Genomic DNA, 19,928 nt, shown 5'->3' with positions numbered 1-19,928 from the left:
GTGGGTGAAGCATCACAGCTGGGTAGAAGTGCCACAGCTGGATCACAGCTGGGGTGGCAAAGGGGAGCTGGATGAGTGCAGTGGCGCAGCTGGGGTGGAGGACCACAGCCTGGCAAGGCTGTGATAGCAGGGCTGGCCTGCAGTGGCACATCTGGAGCACAGCTGGACAGAGGCTGCTCAGCCAGATTACAGCCACACAGCTGGACTCCAGTGGCACAGCTGGATCACCACACATCTGGATTGCAAGCACACTGGCTGATTGCAGCTGCACAGCTAAATCATGACACACCTAGATCGTAGCACAACTGAATTGCAACCATGCAGCTTGGTTGCAGCTGCACAGCTGGAGTACAGTGACAGGCCAGCATTGTGGTGGCACAGGTGGACCATGGCAGAGCTGGGGCACAGCAGCACAGCTGGGTGATGATGGCCCACCTGTCCCGTGATGGTGCAGCTGTATCGCAATGCCCCAGTCACCCACAGTGTCATGGACGTGTGATGGCAGCATGGCCAGAGCTCAGTTGGAGAGCAGGGGTGGATGGTGGCACCACGGATGGATCACAAAGAGATGCCTGGACCATGGTAGGACATCCAGACTCCATTGGGGCATCCAAACCCCAATGGCAAGGTTAGACCATGGTGGCACAGCAGGACCAGATCATGATAGCATGGCTGGATTGTGATGGGACACCCAGGCCATGGTGAGACATCCAGAGCCTGATCCAGAGTCCAGTGGCAAGGCCAGACTATGGTGGAACAGTGGAACTGGATCATGTAAACATGACTGGGCACAACATCCTAGAGCTCAATGGGACACCCGGACGTCAGATGACATATCTGGACCTCAGCAGCATGGCTGGACTATGACAGCATGGCAGAGCCAAATGGTGACAAAATGGCTGGGTTGTGATGGAACATCTGGACCATGATGAGGCATCTTGACCCCAACAGAACATCTGAACCCCAATGAGACACCTGGACCCTAATGACACAGTTGGACCATGATGGCATGGCAGGGCTGGGTACGACAACATGGCTGGATCGCGATGGAACACCCAGGCCATGATGGGACATCTGGACCATGATGGGACATCTGGACCCCAGTGGGACATCCAGACCCCAGTGGGACATCCAGACCCCAGTGGCACGCCCAAGCAAGGCCCATCCCCTACCAGGGCAGGAGGGAGCTATCGAAGTCGCGGAGGCGGGGGATGTCCTCCGTGGTGCGAGGCGAGGGTGTCAGCGTGGCGGTGGAGCGGCATCCGGAGGAGGTGGTGGGTGAGGATGCAGCAGTGGCACAGGGGATGTCCTCACCAGGGTACCACACCTCCATCCCCAACCTGCAGGGCGGAGACCACAGGGTAGCTGCTGAGGGCAGCGTGCCCAGCCCTCAAGCCCCCACACTCACCCTCTGGCTGCCTCTTCCTCTTCATCCTCCTCTTCCTCCTCCTTCTCCTCCTCCTGGGCACACTGACTGAGCTCACTGGCTGAGGGTGGTGGGGGCAGCAGCTCTGTCCAGCTCACCGCCGGTGGTTTCACTGCTTGCCCCAGCTTTGCTCTGGCCCCTGTGCCAAGGAGGGATGCTGGGGAGGCTGTGGGGAGGGCATCGCACCACGAGCACCCGCGTGTGCCCCCACCCATCCGACCACCCTACCGTGCTCAGCCCGGCCACGGGGCACCTGGGAGGCTGCAGCATCCATTGGCTGGGAACCCCCCCCAGGGTAGGAGGTCCCATACTGTGAGAAGGGACGGGGGAACGTGCAGAGGTCCTCACTGTCAACCTCGATGGTGCTGTAAACCGGCCCCTCGGCAGCCCCCGCTCCAAACTGCTCCGTCTGGGCGATGTAACGGGTGATGCCAGCATCTGCAGAGGGTGACCAGCATCATCAGGGCTGATCATGACCCCCTCAAGAGCCACCCAGCCCCATGCTGACCCCTCACCATTGTAGTATCTCTCAGTGGACCCCAAACATCCAGCAGAACTGGCTGTGCTGCCACCACGCCACGTGTCCGCCAGCCATGGGTAACCACCGCTGGCAGCTGCCCTGCAGGGGCATGGGGTGAAGGAATGCTGGTGGTCAGCCCTGGGGCGGGGGGCAGGGCAGGGGGGCCAGAGGGTTACCTGGGGTTGCTGCGCACTGGAGCTGGGAAGGCGACTGTGGAAAGAGATGGGGGTGAGGGCAGCGAGAGGCCGTACTGGGACCCCGCAGCACTCATGGGCTTACCGGTGGGTGTGTAGGCAAAGGATGCTGTAAAGAGAGGGACGGTGGGTGGCTGATGGGTGAGGGGTGAAGGGGGAGGGGTCCCAGGGGTAGCACCCCCCTGTACCAGTGAAGTGGCTGAGCTCCTTCTTCCTCCGGCGGCGGCTGTAGAGCCAAGCAGCAAAGGCAGCGAGGACGACCCAGCAAGCGCCACCAACGCCGGCAATGAAGGCTGGCTGCCTGGCTACCTCTGCTAAATGCTCAGTCAAGCTGCTCCCAGCTGCTGGCCCCGCATCTCGCTCCACCAGGGGGGCTGCAAGTGACACGGGACGCACCGGCAGGGTGCCAAGGAGCCATCCCCAGCACTGCAGTGGGTGACCCCATCGTGCCCCACCCATGGGGGACAGTTGTGACAATGAGAGACTCACCGATGTGGATGGGAACAGGGGCACTGCGGGCACCCACACCAGCACTGGTGGCAGCAGCAACCTCAGCATGGTAAGGGACCCCGGGGACAAGTCCCTGCAACACTGTGGCCAGCACCGTCCCCTCCACGCTCTGGTTGATGTGGAAGCGGCTCTCATTGCCCAAGCACCAAATCTGGTGGGGACCAGGAGGAAAAGATGGGTAACACCCATATGGACGCCATGACATGGTGTCATGAGAGGACAGAGTGGAGCTCATGGTGTCATGAGTGGACACAATGGAGCTGCCACACCCCTGCTGCTGTCCACGCTTACCCGATAATCACGGATGACCCCGTTCTGCTCTGCCACAGGTGGTGGCTGCCATGAGATGCGGACACTGGTACCATTCCCAGCCACACTGACACCTCGTGGTGGGGCACTGGGGGCTGCCGGTGGAGGACACATGGGGTATCACCTCCAGTTTGTCCCCAGGGACCCGCACTCTGCCCTCCATCCCTGCACTCACCCGCTTCAGGGGTGCGCAGAGCCCGCACAGCACTGTCGGGACCATGGAGGTGATGGAAATAGGGTCGGACCTTGACCTCGTAGTCCTGGCCCCGGCGCAGCTCGGTGAGCAGGGCCCCCCGCTCCCCTGGAGCCCACACCGTCCGGGCCTCCTCCCAGCGCCCGCCGCGCTGCCGGTACAGCACCCGGTAGCCCTGAAGGAAGGGTGCCTGGTGCTCCACCTGAGGAGCCAAGGGAAGGGTGGGATGGGGGCACGATCGACACTGGGAGCCCTGTACCGGTAGGGAGGCTCAGCACTCACAGTCCAGGAGAGGTGGACGGTGCCCAGTGGCAGCACCACAGGTTCCTTCAGGTGCACAGCCACTTGTGCCAGCTCCTGCTGCACACGCTCAGGATCCAGCCCTTGCTGCATGGGGTTGGTGTCTGCTGGAAACATGAGAGGGTGGAGGATCCATGCATATCTCCACTGGTGTCACCAAGGGAAGGAGCCATGGTGACAGCACATACCCATGAGAAACTCCATTGGCATCACTGGACAAGGATGGACCCTAAGATTTTGGGTGCACGGGCACCTCCATTGGTGTCACCAAGTGGAGATGGACCCAAGGGTGGGGGGTTTGTGGAAACCTCCACTGATGTCCCTGCTGGGTCTCACCTTGGGTGCGCACAGGCTCCGAGATGCCACTGGGGTCACTGAGCCCGTAGGCGTTGACCGCCCGCACCAAGAACAGGTAGACAGTGTCAGGGACAAGTCCGGTCACTGTGTGGGTCTCACTCTCCACATCAGCTGCCACTGTCTGCCACGGGCCACCCAGTGCCTGGCTGCCAGGGGACAGGGGTGACTCGTGACAGGGTGGTATCAGGCCACCACATCATCTCTGCAGCCAGACAAGAGGCTTGTGTGATACCTGAAAGCCTCCACTATGTAAGAGGTGACATCAGTGGCACCACCGTCCTCGTTCCCTTTCCAGCTCAGGGTGACACTGCTCTTGGTAACATTGGTGACCACAGGGGTGGAGGGTGGCCCAGGGAGGAGATCGGGTGCAGGGGAAGGCAGGGACAGGTTGGATTCATCACCTGCAGGGAGATGCATGGAGGTCTGGGTGGCTTTGTTCCTGGTGCCACGGTGTCCCCGCTGCGGTGAGATCTCCATGACCCACCTTGTACCTCCAAGGAGATGCCCCAGCTTGTCTCACCCGCTGAGCTGGTGGTCACACACTTGTAGAGCCCGGAGTCTCTCACCTGCAGGGGGAAAAGCTCCTGCCCCATCACCCTGAGCACCCATCACCTCAGCACCCACCACCCTGAGCACCCACCACGCTTTGTACCCACCACCCTGTGCACCCACCATGCTTTGTACCCACCACCCTGAGCACCCACTATGCTTTGTACCCACCACCCTGAGCCCCCACTATGCTTTGTACCCACCCCCCTGAGCACCCACCATGATTTGTACCCACCCCCCTGAGCCCCAGCACTGCTTGCACCCACTATGATGAGCATCCATGTCCCTTTGCTCCACCCCTGGCAGCCACTGCCCCCTCCCTCCCTGCAGTACCCCCTCGGGTGCCCCTGCCGGGGCCGGCTCACCCGGAGGCTGGTGATCTGCAGGGTGCCGTTCTCCAGCAGGCTGGCACGGGGCTGGACACCTACCAGGGCACTGCCATCCTTCAGCCACCCCACGCTGCCTGCAGGGCCATGGGCCCCCACCCCACAAGGCAGCCGCACTGTGGCCCCCACAGGCAGCACTGTCCGGTTAGTGGGAAGCAGGCTGAGCACCGGTGGGTGGAGTTCAATGGGTGCTGCAGGGAGAAAATTGGGAATTGCTGAGTGGTGGGGTGGGTGTCACTCATATGCTGGATGTGCCAGCTCTGCACTGGCACTGGACTTACCCCCTGTCACCTCCAGGCCTGCCCTGGCCAGGACACTGCCGGCCACGCTGATGGCCTGGCACAGGTAGTGGCCGGCATCGCTGGGCTGGACATTGACGATGGTCAAAGCACCGCTGGGGCTCACCCAGACACGGCCAGAAGGGACTGGGGGCTGGCCCGGGAACAGCAGGGTCTGAGAGGGAGTGGGAATAGGGGGGGTTAGGGGGTGAGAAGCAGGGAATGAGATGAGGACAGGGTTAGGGGTGGGAATGGGGCTGGGGATAGGGATGGGATGGGATGGGATGGGATGGGATGGGATGGGATGGGATGGGATGGGATGGGATGGGATGGGATGGGATGAAGTGGAATTAAGTATGATGGGTACTGTGATGGGAATGGAATGGGGACAGGGATGTAATAGGGACTGTGATTGGATGGTGATGAGGACAGGTAGGGATGATGATTGGTAGTGGTGGGAGGTTGAGATGGGATGAGATTGGGATGGAGATGAGATGGGGATTGGGAATTAGGATGGGGATTAAGATGGAATGGAAATGGTGATGGGATTGGGATGAGGACGGGGCTATGACTGGGTGTGGGGTCAAGGAGGAGGGAAGGTGACAGACCTGGCTCCCCTCCTTCTGCCAGAAGACAGCGGGTGGTGGGTTGCCCTTGCTCTGGCACTGGAAAGTCACGCTCTGGCCATGGGTGACAGCTTGGTCGTGGGGCCCAGTGACAAGCTGGGGGGGCACTGCAGCAATGCATGGAGAGACAAGGGCTTGTCTGGGCACTCCACCAGCACCCAAGGGTGCTCCCCAGGGCCCCCCTTACCGTGCACAGTGAGGGTGCCCGATGCCTCTGACCTGCCCACGCTGTTGTCAGCCACGCAGGTGTAGGTGCCCTCATCCTCCACCTGCAGCCGGCTGATCCGCAGGGTGTTGTCTGGCAGCACCTCCCACCTGGGGGAATCCACAAGGCTGGGGCACCAGCAGCGTGCTGGGGCACCAGGAGGGAGTAAGGTGCCATGGGGTGGGGATGTAGTGTAGGATGTGATGGGAATGTGGGATGTGATGGGTACAGGGGAAATCTGGGATGCAGGAAAATGTGAGATGTGACAGGGATGTGGAATGTGGTGATGTGGAATGTGATGGGGATGTGAGATTGTGGTGGAGATGTGGGATGAAACAGGGATGTGGGATGCAATGGGGATGTAGGATGTGATGGGGATGTGGGATGTGATGGGGATGTGGGATGAAACAGGGATGTGGGTTGCGGTGAGGATATGGGATGGGATTGGGATTTGGGATGCGGTAAGAGTGTGGGATGCAAAGATGTGGGATGCAACGAGGATTTGAGATGCAAAGGGGGATGTGGAATGGGATGGAGGTGTGACACAATGGGAATGTGGAATGCAGTAGGGAACACGGCATGTGCTGAGAATGGAGGATGCACCAGGTCATGGGGTGCAATTACTTGATGCCATGAGGATGCCAGGTACTCCAAGCACACCAGGCTGGCACACACTGATGCCACCCAGCTGCACCACAGAACCCTGGGTGGTCTTGGTGTCCCTGAGCCACCCCCCTCGCCCCCTACTCACCTTCCCAGTGGCATTTCACCCTCCTCCTTGCGCCAGCGCGCCGCCGGCTGCGGATCCCCCATCACCTCGCAGGCAAACTCTGCCATCCCCTCCACCAGCACCACCTGGTTCTGGGGCCTCTTGCCAAATGCTGGGCGCTCTGTGGGGTGGCTGTCAGTCCCAGCAGGATAGCACCCACCTCCCTGACACCCCAAACATTGAATCCCCACGCACCAAAGACAACCAGCTCGGCTGGCTCGCTGTTCCTCTCCCCCACCACGTTGGTGGCCACGCACACATAGACGCCAGCATCGCTCTTGTGAGCACTGGCCACCATCAGCTTCCCACCACGGATCTGCAGGAAGAACAGCTCATCCCACGTCCCCATCACATCCCACATCCCCATCACATCCCACATCCACACTGTATCCCACATCCTCATCATATCCCACATCCCCACTGCATCCTACCCCCCACCGCATCCCATATCTCCATGACATCCCACATCGTCATTGCATACACACACACATCTCCCATCCCTATCAAATTCTGCATCCTCGTTGCATCCTGCATCTCCATTGCATCCCACATCCCCACCACATCCCAAATCCTCATTGCATCTCTCATCCTGACTGCATTCTGCATCCCCACCACATCCTGTATCCTCATTGCATCTCACATTTGCACCCACACTGTCATCACACCCCATGCTTCCATTGCATCCCAAATCTCTGAGGCATCCCATATCCCTATCCCATCCTACATCCCCATCTCATCCCATATCCATCCCATCACACAACTCTCTGCTGCATCCCACATCCCCACCACATTCCAGATCCTCACTGCATCCCTCATCCTCACTGCACCCCATCCATGTCACCCCACATCCCCATCACACCCTGTGTCCCTATAACGTTCCCATCCCCCCTTCAGCCTAGCTCTGCCCCCCTCACCGTCAGGCGCTCGTCCTTGTCGCTGACCCGGACTCCGTTTTTCCTCCAGGACACGCTGGGCTCGGGGTGCCCGCGGGGCGGGACGCACTCCAGCACGGCCGGTTCTCCCGCCGCCACCACCACGTCCCCTGGGGGCTGTCGGAAATCGTCCCGCAGCACTGCGGGGACACCGCGGCCTCAGCTGCCAGCCCTGCGCCCCCGGGCTGGGGGCAGCACCAGGGCTCTGAATGGGCTTTAACAGATTTTCATTTATCTTCATTGATTTTACTTGATTTTCAAATGCTTTCAAATATTTTCATTTGTTCTCATTTATTTTCATGTATTTCCAATTATATTAATTTCTCTTAATTTCTTTTACCATGTTTTCATTTATTTTCACTCCTTTGCAGTAATTTTCATTTATTTTCATTTATTTCCAATTATTTTCAGTTTTTTCATTATTTCTCTTCACTAATTTGTACTTATTTTTTCATTTATTTTCACTTACTTTCCATTATTTCCACTTTCTTTAATTTCTCTTTTACGTGTTTTAATTTAGTTTCTGTTATTTACATTCATTTTCACTTCCTTTTAGTTTCATTAATTTTCACTTGTTCTCTTTTTTCATTTGTTTTCACTTAGTATCATTTATTTCCAATATTCCTCACTTCTTTGAATTCCTTTTCATTTATTTTCGCTTTATTTATTTTAATTTTTTTTCCTCTTATTTTCAATTCTTTTCCCCTCTTCACTTGGCAACAGAGGCCTGAGAATGTGAAAGCCCCTGGTCCCACAGCTACAGGAGCAGGCTGGGCTTAGGGGCGATAGCAGAACCCCAAATTTCCCTGCCTCAAATCCTCCCCCAGGACTCACCGGCCACCTCCAGGGAAGCATTCCGGCTGGTGGCCTCCCCCAGGTAGTTCCTGGCCACGCAGACATAAACGCCCTCGTCGGGCTTTCCCCTCCTCCCGTGCAGGATCCGGAGGAAGAAGAGGGACCCGCCCGGGAGGAGGGTGCGGTGGGAGCGGGGATCCTCCCGGTCCGTCTCCACCCGCTCCCCGTCCTTGTACCACTCCACCTCCGGGGCCGGGCGCCCCTCGGCCTTGCAGCTCAGCGTGGCCGGGTCCCCCTTGGAGACCAGGACATCCGTGGGGTGCTCCACGATGCGGGGAGCCGTGTCCTCCAGCTGGGCGTGGGATCCTGCAGGAGAATCGGGAGGGGTAGGGATGGGTTTGGGGGCTGAGCATCCTTGGCTTGTGTGGTGCTCCCCTGGCCCCAGACCCTGCTTTGCTTGGAAGGCAGGAGGTGAGAGATGGAGTGTGGCCAGGTCCCAACCCAGCATATCCCAGGGTGGGAGGGAGCAGGACCACAGAATCACAGAATCACAGAATCCACAGGATCACAGAATCACAGAATGACCAGGTTGGAAGAGACCTTCAAGATCATCGAGTCCAACCCAGCCCCAACACCTCAGCTAAACCCTGGCACCCAGTGCCACATCCAGGCTTTGTTAAACACACCCAGGGATGGGGACTCCACCACCTCCCTGGGCAGAACATTCCAGAACTTTATCACTCTTTCTGTCAAAAACTTTTTCGTAATTTTCCAACCTCTATTTCCCTTGGTGCAGCTTAAGATCAGATGGGGAGGGTGTCAGGCAAAGCCAGTGGGACAAAGCAGCTTTGCTGCCAGTAATGGCCTTTTCCACCCAGCTTCCACCCTGAAGAAACAGGGTTGGGACTAAATTCTCCCCAAAAAGGGATTTTTCCATCAGCTGCAAGTGCTGACTGTCTGTAGCAGAGCTGGTCATTCTGGGCTGCAGAAAATGCTTAATTTTAAGTTTTAAAAAGCCTCATATTGGACTTGTGGGGCTGTTCCAGAAAAAAATAAAACAGCCCTGCTAGGGCACAGGAATTAATAGATGGTCATTAATGTCAGCATAATTAATGTTCATTAATGCTGGGGCCAGCTGGGCTGAACCACGTGTGTCCCCAGCACCGCCTGCGGTGTCTTGGCAGTTTGGTCCCCAAGTGTCACTGCTGGCCCAGTGGCACAGGCACTCAGCCCTGCATGCCCAGCCACACGTGTGCACACAGCGGTGGGGCTGCACAAACACATGTGCAGCCGTGCACTGCATGTGGTTACACACAGGTGCATGCATGCACAGGCAGGCAGCCATGCAGGGGTGCACACACAAACACACAGAGGCACTCACAGGTATCTGTGCACACAGACATAGGTGCACATGTGCATTATACGCACATGCACATGTGCCCATGGGCATTACAAGTGCCGGTGCATGTGTGCACACGTGCATTGCACACATAGGCGCATGTACATGCACGGGCAGTCATGCAGGGGTATGCACACGCACACATAGATGCAACCACACACGTGTGCTTGTACACACACATACACACATGTGCATTCAGGCAGGGGTGTGCATGCCCCTGACATGCACAGATGCATGTATGAGTGTGTGCATTCGTGCAGGGTGTGCATGCACACACACACGTCTGCACGAATGCATGTATGGGGGGAGGGGGTGTCCTTACACACACCTGTGTGTTCGGGCATGCAGAGGTGCACACACACATGCAAATTCACACAGGGGTGTGCATGCACACACAGGCTGCACACGCAGGTGCACATGCACAGGGGCACACACAGGGGCATGCAGATCCATGCACATCCACACACACTCAGGTGAGGCCATGAGCCTATGTTTACCTACATTGTTGCATGCACACACATACACACTGCACACACATGCACACACATGCACACTGTACAGACACGCAAATATCTGCACAATGTACAGACATGCACACACATGCACACTGCACATAAATGCACACATGCATGCACACTGTACATGCATGCACACAGCACATAAATGGGCAGATGCACACACCTGCACACTGTATAGACATGCAAACACCATCACAATGTACATACATGCACACTGCATGCACATGTGCACACTGCACATGCATGCAGACATGCACACTGCCCATAAATGCACACATGCACACTCGTGCATGCACATGTACACACCTGCACACTGCCCATAAATGCACACATGCACACTGCACATGCATGCAGACATGCACACTGCCCATAAATGCACACACGCACACTCGTGCATGCACATGCACACACCCCACACACGTCTCCCACTCGCACACGCCCTCCCCTGCTCCCCCCCACCCCGGGGCTGCAGTTTGGGGTGCCCAGGGGTTGCCATGGGGATGGGATGTGGCTGCCATGGGGACGGAAGCGATGCTGCAGGGCACTGGGTACCCCGGGGGGCACAGCAGGGACTGAGGGGGCCGCAGCTGGGCCCGGTGACTAATTGGGACAAGCAGGGGGTCAGGGCAGGCCCCTTCCTGTGCCCGGCTGGCTGTGCAGGGGCGGGGGCTCCCAGGAGGTTTGGGAACACCCCTGCCCCCTCCCCAGCCACCAAGGGCCAGCTGGAGGGGCACAGACTAAAAAAGAGGGGAGAAGCTAAAAAATTTAGTCAAAATTCAGTCAGACACCCTCTCCCTCACCCCTCCTTCACCCCCATTCTGCTCATTGGGGTTATGGGGCTGGTTTGGGGACATGGGGAGGATTAGGGCACACGGAGCTGGTTGGAGGACACTGGGATGGTTTAGGAATGTAGAGATAGTTTGGGAACACAGAGCCAGTTCCAGTCAGTAGTCTGGGGATTGGCTTGGGGACACAGGACTGGTTTGGAGACATGGAGTCTCTCCTAGTTTTGTCTGGGAGTTGGTTTGGGCACACTGGGACAGTTTTGGGACATAGGGTTTGGAGACTGGGGATGGATGTGGGGACATGAAGGCTGTTTGAGGACACTGAGTTGCCCCTGGTTTGGCGTCTGGGGACTGGTCTGGGGACATAGGGACAATTTGGGGTCTGCCCCAGCTCACAGTCCGGCAGTTAATGAGGAGCACAGGGCAGTTTGGGAACAGGGAGCTGTTTGCAGTTCAGGATTTGGGAACACAGGACTGGTTTGGGAACACCAGGACAGTCCTGACTTGGGGAGAGTGGGCTGGTCTCGGTTTGGAGTCGTGTAGATGATCTAAGGACACCACATCAGTCCCGGGAGTTGGTCTGGGGACAGGGATTTGGTCCCAGAATGGGGACACGGGGCCGGTGTGGGGACACTAGGTCAGTTCCGGAGCTGTGACATGGGGCAGGTCGCGGTTTGGGGACAAGGGGACAGGATGGGAATCCACTGTCGGTGCTGGTGGGGTCCCAGCTGGGGCTGGGGTCTGCGGGTTCTTCCAGCATCCCTGCTGGAGCAGGAGCAGGAACTCCGGGACGGGGGAGCAGAAGGACCGGGGAGCACGTACCGTTACCGGGGGTGAGATCGGGCAGGTGGAGCGCGGCGATGGAGCGGTTGATGCCGAGCAGCAGCGAGGAGGAGGAGTTAGAGCCTTCAGCTCCCAGCGAGTCGGCGAACAGGTTCATCTGCAGCAGCGTTTTCAGCAGGTACCGCAGCATCCTGTCCCGGCTCCGCTCGGCTCGGCTGAGATCGGCTGGGCTCGGGTCGGCTCTGCACGACACTACCCGGCACGGCAAAGACTGGCTCGGCTCAGCCCAGTCCGGCTCAGTTCAGCCCGATCCGGCTCAGCCCGATCCGGCTCAGCCCGATCTGGCTCAGCTCAGTTCGGCTGGGCTCGGGTCAGTTCAGCCCGATCCGGCTCAGCCCGGTCCGGCTCAGCCCGATCCGGCGCAGTCAGGTCCGGCTCAGCTAAGTTCGGCTAAACTCGGCTGGGCTAGGCTCAGTTCAGCCCAATCCGACTCAGTTCAACCCGATCCGGCTCAGTCCGATCCGGCTCAGCTCAGTTCGGCTGGGCTCGGCCTGATCCGGCTCAGTCCGATCCGGCTCAGCTCAGTTCGGCTGGGCTCGTTTGGGCTCCGCGCAGTTCAGCCCGATCCGGCTCAGCTCGGTCCGGTTCAGCCCGGTCCGGCTCAGCTCAGTTCGGCTGGGCTCGTTTGGGCTCCGCGCAGTTCAGCCCGATCCGGCTCAGCTCGGTCCGGTTCAGCCCGGTCCGGCTCAGCTCAGTTCCTCTCTGCTCGGCTGCGCTCGGCTCAGTTCAGCCCAGTCCCGCTCAGTTCAGCCCAGTCCGGCTCAGCCCGGCTCGACTCGGCTCAGTCCAGCGCGGCTCAGCGCAGCCCGACTCAGTCCGGCTCAGCACAGTCCAGCTCGGCTCGGCTCGGCTCGGCTCGGCCTGCGGCACCGCCCCCGGGTAGGGGCCGGGCCGGGGCGGCGCTGGGGCGGGGTGATGGGGCTGTCCCTGTGCGCCCTCCCCGGCCCTGAGAAGCGGGATGGGGACCAAGGCGGGGGATGTCCCGTGTGGGGTGGGGGCTTCGTGGTGCAGTGGAACTGGGGTGAGTTTTGAGGGGGCAGAGGAAAAGGGGGGTCCTAGGGCTGGAGGGAGGAGCAGGAGGAGACGCAGCAGCTCCCTGGCTTCACCCCAAATTACGTGACACCACATGGGGCTGCTGTCACCCCCCAGTCGGGACCCCCCTTCAGTGAACCCTGAAAGGCAGCACCACCCCGCAGCCCACGGGGAAATGCGGCTGTTGGAGTGAGTAACACACTGAGGGACACTTTGGGGGTGCTGGGACCACCAGTGGCCTTGAATCTGTGGGGTCAGGGGGGAAACATGAAGGAATCAGCACCATTGAATCCGTAAGTAGCAATTGGCCGTTTAATTACTGTGTTGGGGCTGATGTGGGAAGCAATGAGCCTCCTTCAGCGAGCACCGCGGGGGTTGGGGGAATTCATTACGGAGGTTCATTATGGGGGAGGGGGCTCCTGGGGGGAGCTTGTTACGGGATTGTTTTTCAGTGGCGCTTGGAATAGGGTAAAAGTGGGGAAAAGGGAAGTCGGGATTGTGGGGAAGCTGGGGGGGGGGGCTCAGGGAAAAAGAGGAGGTGGGGAATGGGCAGTGGGGGAGGACCAGGGGGACTGGGTATGCACATCTGGGGTACTGGGAGGGAGAAGGGCCTCACATCTGCATGCACAGAGCCGTGGAAGAGTGCGCACATGTGTTTGCACATCTGGGTCCCCAAGGGCGTGCACATCTGGAGGACACTTGGGGCACAGCTGGGGAGGGGGGAGGCTTCTCCACACACATCTGGGGCACCAAGGATCTCCAGGATGCTCACATCTGGGAGGGCTGGGTGGTGTGGGGGATGCAGCTGCCTTCAGACCAACAGCTGGAGAGGTCACAGCTGGGCACACAGCTGAAGGCACAGGCATGCTCAGGCACATCTGGAGAACCAGGTGGTTTCCATTTGTGCACATCTGGAGGCACAAGGTGAGGGCACATCTGGAGTTTGCACGTCTGGAGAGCTCACCCAGGCTGCTTTTCCACAGCCAGAGCTGTGCTGAGGCTGCAGAGAGGTGCACATCTGACCCACTCAGCCTCAGCAGCATCCTCTGGGCTCTCCATATCCCACCGAATCTGCCAGGTGTCCGGTGGGCAATGCATTATTCATCTGTCCCTTGGAGCCAGGCACAGAGAAAGTAAATAAATATTAATTTAGTAGGAGCACAAAGCTTTTCCTCTTCTCCTGCTGGCAATGTGGCAGCACAGGGATTTCTCAGTAGGATCAGAAAAAAAAAAAGTATCCATGAAAGAAGAGGTTTATCCAACTATTACCTGAATAATTCTATGGGATGGTAATTGATGGCAATGCTGAAATATCTAAACATTGTATGCTGCTATGTTCCCCTACCTTCTCCTTTTGGGTCCCTCTGAAAAGCTGACCAGAGGAATGGGACATCTCCAGCACGGAACTACAGGATGAAAAAGGGTGTTAATCCGTGCAAAACCCTTGGGCCCCTTTTCATGGAGTCCTTGGAAAATGTGAGAATTTTTAATGGGAATCCTGGAGGTTTTGGGAGCCTCAGGGATTAAAGCACCTCTGTATTAATCCCAGTCCGAGGCCTGAGGCTGCAGCGATGGGCTCCCAGGGGTGACACACGCACATCCAGTGCCTCCTCTGAGAGAGCTTGTGATGGGGAATGGAGACAAAGGAGCCGCCTCATCCCGATGGATAATCCCCCTCAGATCCATCCCGTTAATCAGCTGGGCAAACAGCGAGTGCGGGGGCATCGCCTCCTCGTTAGCAGATTTATTCTCACTGCCACGGCATTTAATTGCTGCTTGATTTAGCGATTAGCGCCTGTTTGCCCAGGCTTTGCCCAAATCACCCTCCTCAAAGTTTTTACATGGGGGGAGGCTTCCTCCATACTTTGTTATCCTCATTATTCTACATTGGTTTTGCTGCTTTCTTATTCCTCCTGTTTTTTCCCAACCAACCCTCGCTGAGCGGCACTGGGGAGCTGGGCAGGGGGAAACTGAGGCACGAAGTTCGGCCATAATGAGGAGCGACAAGATATTTGTCTGGGCAAATGAGCGGCTGGGTCCCCCCTCCCCGCTGCCGGGGGGATTCCCTGGCAGCCCCGTAATTAACATTCCCCCCGGGAGCCCCCCACCCCGAGCCAGGCGTTTGGCCGGGAAATGCGGCTTTTTGAATATTTATAGAGGTTGTGGCAGCACTTGGGGTGGGGAGGAGGGAAAGGGGAGCACAGGAGCTGCTGCGGGGGTGGGGAAAGCAATGTTGAGGACTGGGGGTAGTGGGGATGGAGGGGATGGAGCTGGAATCCTTTAGGGATGACACTGGGATGCTGTAGGGGATGACAGTGGGATGGTGTAGGGGATAATGCTGGGATGCTGTAGGGGATGACACTGGGATGCTGTAGGGGATGACACTGGGATGCTGTAGGGGATGACACTGGGATGCTGTAGGGGATGACACTGGGATGCTGTAGGGGATGACACTGGGATGGTGTGGGGAATGACACTGGGATGCATTAAGGGATGGCATTAGGAAGCTGTCAGGAATAACTCTGGGATACTGTAGGGGATGAGGGTGGCTTGCTTGAGAGGACAGTGCTGGGGTGCTTTAAGGAATGATGCTGAGAAGTTTCAGGAGAATGTAGTGAGTGTTCTAGAGGATAAAAATAGGATCCTTTGGGAATGATGATGGATACTTCAGGGAGTGACAAGACTGGGATTGTTTGAGGGATAACTGATGCTTTAAGGAAAGATGCTGAGAAGTTTTAGGGGAGCATATGGGAATGACTGGGATGCTTTAGGGGATGATACTGTGTTGATTTAGTGGATGATGTTTGGATGCTTTAACAAATAATGGTAGGATGTTTTAGGGCGTGGAGCTGGAGTGTTTTGGGGAGCACATTGTGATTGTGTAGGGAATGACACTGGAATGGTGTGGGGGATGATGCTGGGATGCTGTAGGGGATGACACTGGGATGGAGTGGGGGATGACACTGGGATAGTTTGGAGAATGATGCAGGGATGCCATAGGGGATGACACTGGGATAGTTTGGAGAATGATGTAGGGATGCTGTAGGGGATGACACTGGGACAGTGTGGGGGACGACACTGGGATGCTGTAAGGGATAATGCTGGGATGCTGTAGGGGATGACACCGGGATGCTGTAGGGGATGACACCGGGATGCTGTAGGGGATGGCGCTGGGATGCTGTAGGAGATGACACCGGGATGCTGTAGGAGATGACACCGGGATGCTGTAGGGGATGACACGGGGATGCTGTAGGGAATGACACGGGGATGCTGTAGGGGATGACACGGGGATGCTGTAGGGGATGACACCAGGATGCTGTAGGGGATGACACTGGGATGCTGTAGGGGATGACACCAGGATGCTGTAGGGGATGGTGTCAGGATGCACTCATGGATAGCACTCTCTAAGGGGAGTGCACTGGGATGTTTTAGGGGATGATGCTGACACGCCCTAAGGATTGACACTGGGATTTTTTCAGAGAACAAACTAGACTGTTTTAGGGGATGATGGTGGTATGAATTAAGGAGAGACGCCAGCATATTTTAGGGGACCTTATGGGACTTCAGGGTGTGATGCTGGGATGCTGTAGCCAAGCAAACTATCATGCTTTAGAAAATGTCACTGGGATGCTTTAGGGGATGAGTCTGGGATGCACGAAGGGATGCCAGGATGTATTAGGGAAAGATGGTAAGATACTGTGTTGTAGTACACTGGAATGCTGCAAGGAATAATGCTGGAATGCTTTCGGGAAATGATCCTGGGAAACTTTAGGGAAGCACACTGGAATGATTTAGAGGATGACAGTGAGAGGCTTTAGGGGACGATGCCAGGGTGTGTGATGGAATAACCTTGGGATGTTTCAGATGAACATGCTGGCATGATCTAGGGGATGACACTGGGATGCTGTAGGGGTTGATGCCAGAATATTTTAGGGGATGGTGCCAGAATCTTTTAGTGGATGCTTTAGGAGAGCTTAGTGAGAGGCTTTAGGGGATGACTGAGAAGATTTAGGGGAACACACTGAAGTGCTTTAGGGGATGATGCCAGGGTGTGCAAGGGATAAAGCTGGGATATTCCAGGGAAGTGCGCTGGCATGCTTTAGGGGATGCTGCTGGGATGCTTTCAGTGAGCAGATTGAGATGCTTTAGGGGATGACCCATGGAGCCTCTGTGGAACGGTGTGAGGATGCCTCAGAGGACGGGTGTCAGTCTGTCTGTCCTCCACACCTGGCAGGCGCAGGAGGCCGGTGCGTCGAGATCTCCTCGCGGGCATCCCAGCCCGCCTCATTACCAGCATCCTTGGAAAGCTGGAGCCCATGTGTTCTCGAGACGAGCGGCTTGGGGTATATTAACATCCCATTTCCACCTCTTTAATATAGAGTTTGTCGAGATCATTTATCAGCCGAGCCTCCCTTCAGGGCCGGGGGAAGCCGGGCAGAGCTCGGCAGCTGGGTCATGGCGAGAGGCGAGGGATGCTCGTCCCCGAAGGAAGCCGACGCCGGGTTTAACAGGTAGTGGCTCATGTGCGAATCGCTAGTTTGGGACCGCCACATCATTGGGAAAGGCTTTATCAAAGCTGGGCTTAATTGGGTGGAAGGCTTGTTTGCATGGCCGCTAATGGGGGATCAGAGGGCCGGGGACCCAGCGCTGACGGCCTCACAAAGGCAAGCAATTACTTGCTTGTCTGCATTATGTATTAACCCATCTGGGGTCGGGATATTGGCTGTGAAAGGGAGACAAAGAGGGGGGCGTGCCGGTTGCCCCCGCGCCGAATTAGCCCGCCTGGGTCCCCTTTGTGCAGCGGGCAGGGCAGCTGGATCGGGATGCAGGCGCTCAGGATGCTGATGGGCAACGGCGTGCGGCAGCAGGGCGCTGCCTCGCTCGGCATCCCCGCGTACTTCCCGATATTGCATCGAGCGCCTTTTCTCCCCTTTCATCAGTTTCCTGCCTGCGGCCACATCTCGGGATAATTACAGCTTTCGCTTTAATTAGCCACCGTCGCCACTAATAAGTTTATACTTCTTTTCAGCAGCGTATTTTGGCGGCAGGAGGTTAATTACAAGCAGGTCAGTAAATTGCAGAACACACTGCTGTGGGTCTAATGACTTGTCCGCTCGGCTTTTTGGCGGACTTTTAATTATGCCTATTGAATGGGAAGGCTAACTGGAACGAGGCGGAGTGTTGGGACCAGGGGGGTGTTTCCTCACTGCTGCCCCAAGCTGCTCGTCCAGCCGTCCGTACATCCCCAGGAGCTGAGAACGCACAGCTCATTGCACGGGTGAGCCCTGGCTGAGAACGGGCACAGCTCATTGAATAGGTGAGCCCTGGCTGAGAACGGGCACAGCTCATTGCATGGGTGAGCCCTGGCTGAGAACGGGCACAGCTCATTGCAAGGTGAGCCCTGGCTGAGAACGGGCACAGCTCACTGAATAGGTGAGCCCTGGCTGAGAACGGGCACAGCTCATTGGGTAGCGTGAGCGGGCAACCCATTAGGAGCCCGGGAAAAGAGAAAAATTTTAAAAGTTGGGATGATCCCTGGCTGAGAACACCCAAAAATCCTTACACAGCTCAGTCTGCGCTGAAAACACACACAGTTCTCTGCACGGATAAGCCTTGTCTGAGAAGAGTCACAAGTCTTTGCACGGGTAAGTCTCATTTGAGAGTGGCCACAGCTCATTGCGTGGGTGATCCTGGCTGAGGACACCCGGAGCCCGTTTCACAGGTGAGCCCAGCTGAGAACATCCAGAACATCCAGAACATCGGGTGATCTTTGCTGAGAGCTGCCACAGCTCACGGCAGGGCTGAGGCGGGCACGGTCCCGGTTCACGGCAGGGCTGAGCGCGGACCCTGCTCGTTCCAGGAATGCCTGCGGAGGTGCCGTGGGTGAGCCGGGCTGGGGGGACCCCCCTGTCCCCCTCCCCCCAACCCTCGCCCCCCACCCCCTCGTCATTAGCGCGCGGTCAAATGGCGCTGCCGGGACTCGGAGCTGCATCGCAATCAGCTGCTCTCGGCCGTAATGAGTGTTCAGGCCCTAATTAACCGCCACCCTCATTTGCATCCGGCCCGCCCCCCCCCACTTCCTCCCCGGGCATCTTATCGTGGTCTGGCCAACTCCGGGGGACTTGGGGATGGGGGTCTACAGCTGCGGGCACACCGACAGCTGGTGTGGCCATCTGAGGGGACACCAGCAGTGGGGATACCCCTCTGGAGACACCACATGGGATTGGTGCAGCCCTGTGGGGACACACAGCAGCGCTGGCTGTGGAGACATCCCTCTGGGGACACGCCTCAGGAGTGGCAATGGGGACACATCAGCGGGGGCACCCCTTTGAGCACACTCCAGGGAAGAGGGTGCATACCTCTGGGGACATGGTGGCAGCAGAGACATCCCCTTGTGGTCACAGCAGCAGTGGGGACTTCTGTTTTGGGACATGGGGGTGGCAGACACATATTTTTGGGGACATGATGTGGAGATGACATTGGGGACACGCTTTTGGGGAGATGCTGGCAGTGGGAACATCCCTCTGGGACACACCAGCTGTGTGTCCGTTTGAGGACATGTCACAGTGGTGACAGTGGGTGGACGTGCTGGCAGCAGGGACACCCCCTTGGGGGTGTGGTGGCACCGAGGACATGCCAGGGGCAGATACATCCCTTTGGGGACATGCCACAGGACTGCCACTGGGACATCCCTCTGGGGGCACGCTGCCTCATTACCCCCTCGGGGATGTGGCGGCAGCAGGGACATCCCTTTGGGGACACAGCAGCGGTGGGGACATCCCTTTGGGGACAGGTAGGCATTGGGGACGTCCCTTGTGCACACTCCCTGGGGACAGCAGTGACAAAGAGCCCGGTCGGGGTGGGGGATGGAGTGTGGGATCCGCAGCCTCGCGCCGCCGCTAGCCCCTAATCCCGCTAATTAGAGGGGTATAATTACACTGCTGATCGCTTCGCGCCGTGCTGCGGGCAGGAACGGCAGGGACAGACAGAGGCAGGGGGGAT

At 57.7% G+C, this 19,928-nt stretch overlaps 1 protein-coding gene across 1 annotated transcript; it reads right to left on the bottom strand.

Annotated features, from left to right (window-relative positions):
- Positions 1 to 1,201: 1,201 nt before the first annotated feature.
- Positions 1,202 to 12,734, bottom strand: ROBO3 (roundabout guidance receptor 3). The gene is made up of 22 exons (XM_030964879.1): positions 11,874 to 12,734; positions 8,389 to 8,715; positions 7,537 to 7,694; positions 6,818 to 6,938; positions 6,605 to 6,743; positions 5,836 to 5,963; positions 5,631 to 5,755; positions 5,026 to 5,197; positions 4,724 to 4,935; positions 4,294 to 4,375; positions 4,042 to 4,210; positions 3,789 to 3,955; positions 3,435 to 3,556; positions 3,135 to 3,354; positions 2,942 to 3,054; positions 2,630 to 2,801; positions 2,329 to 2,514; positions 2,123 to 2,249; positions 1,942 to 2,045; positions 1,738 to 1,864; positions 1,409 to 1,565; positions 1,202 to 1,340 (listed from the first exon to the last, which is right to left on the bottom strand). The coding sequence occupies exons 1-21, from the start codon at positions 12,022 to 12,024 to the stop codon at positions 1,481 to 1,483; spliced, it is 3,207 nt and encodes a 1,068-aa protein (XP_030820739.1). The 5' UTR covers positions 12,025 to 12,734; the 3' UTR covers positions 1,202 to 1,340; positions 1,409 to 1,480.
- Positions 12,735 to 19,928: the final 7,194 nt, after the last annotated feature.

The sequence above is a fragment of the Camarhynchus parvulus genome, chromosome 24 (genome assembly GCF_901933205.1).
Source record: "Camarhynchus parvulus chromosome 24, STF_HiC, whole genome shotgun sequence".
In the NCBI taxonomy this organism is placed as follows: Eukaryota; Metazoa; Chordata; class Aves; order Passeriformes; family Thraupidae; genus Camarhynchus; species Camarhynchus parvulus.
The sequence above is the reverse complement of the archived record's forward strand: the minus strand, read 5'-3'. Positions and strand labels throughout refer to the sequence as shown.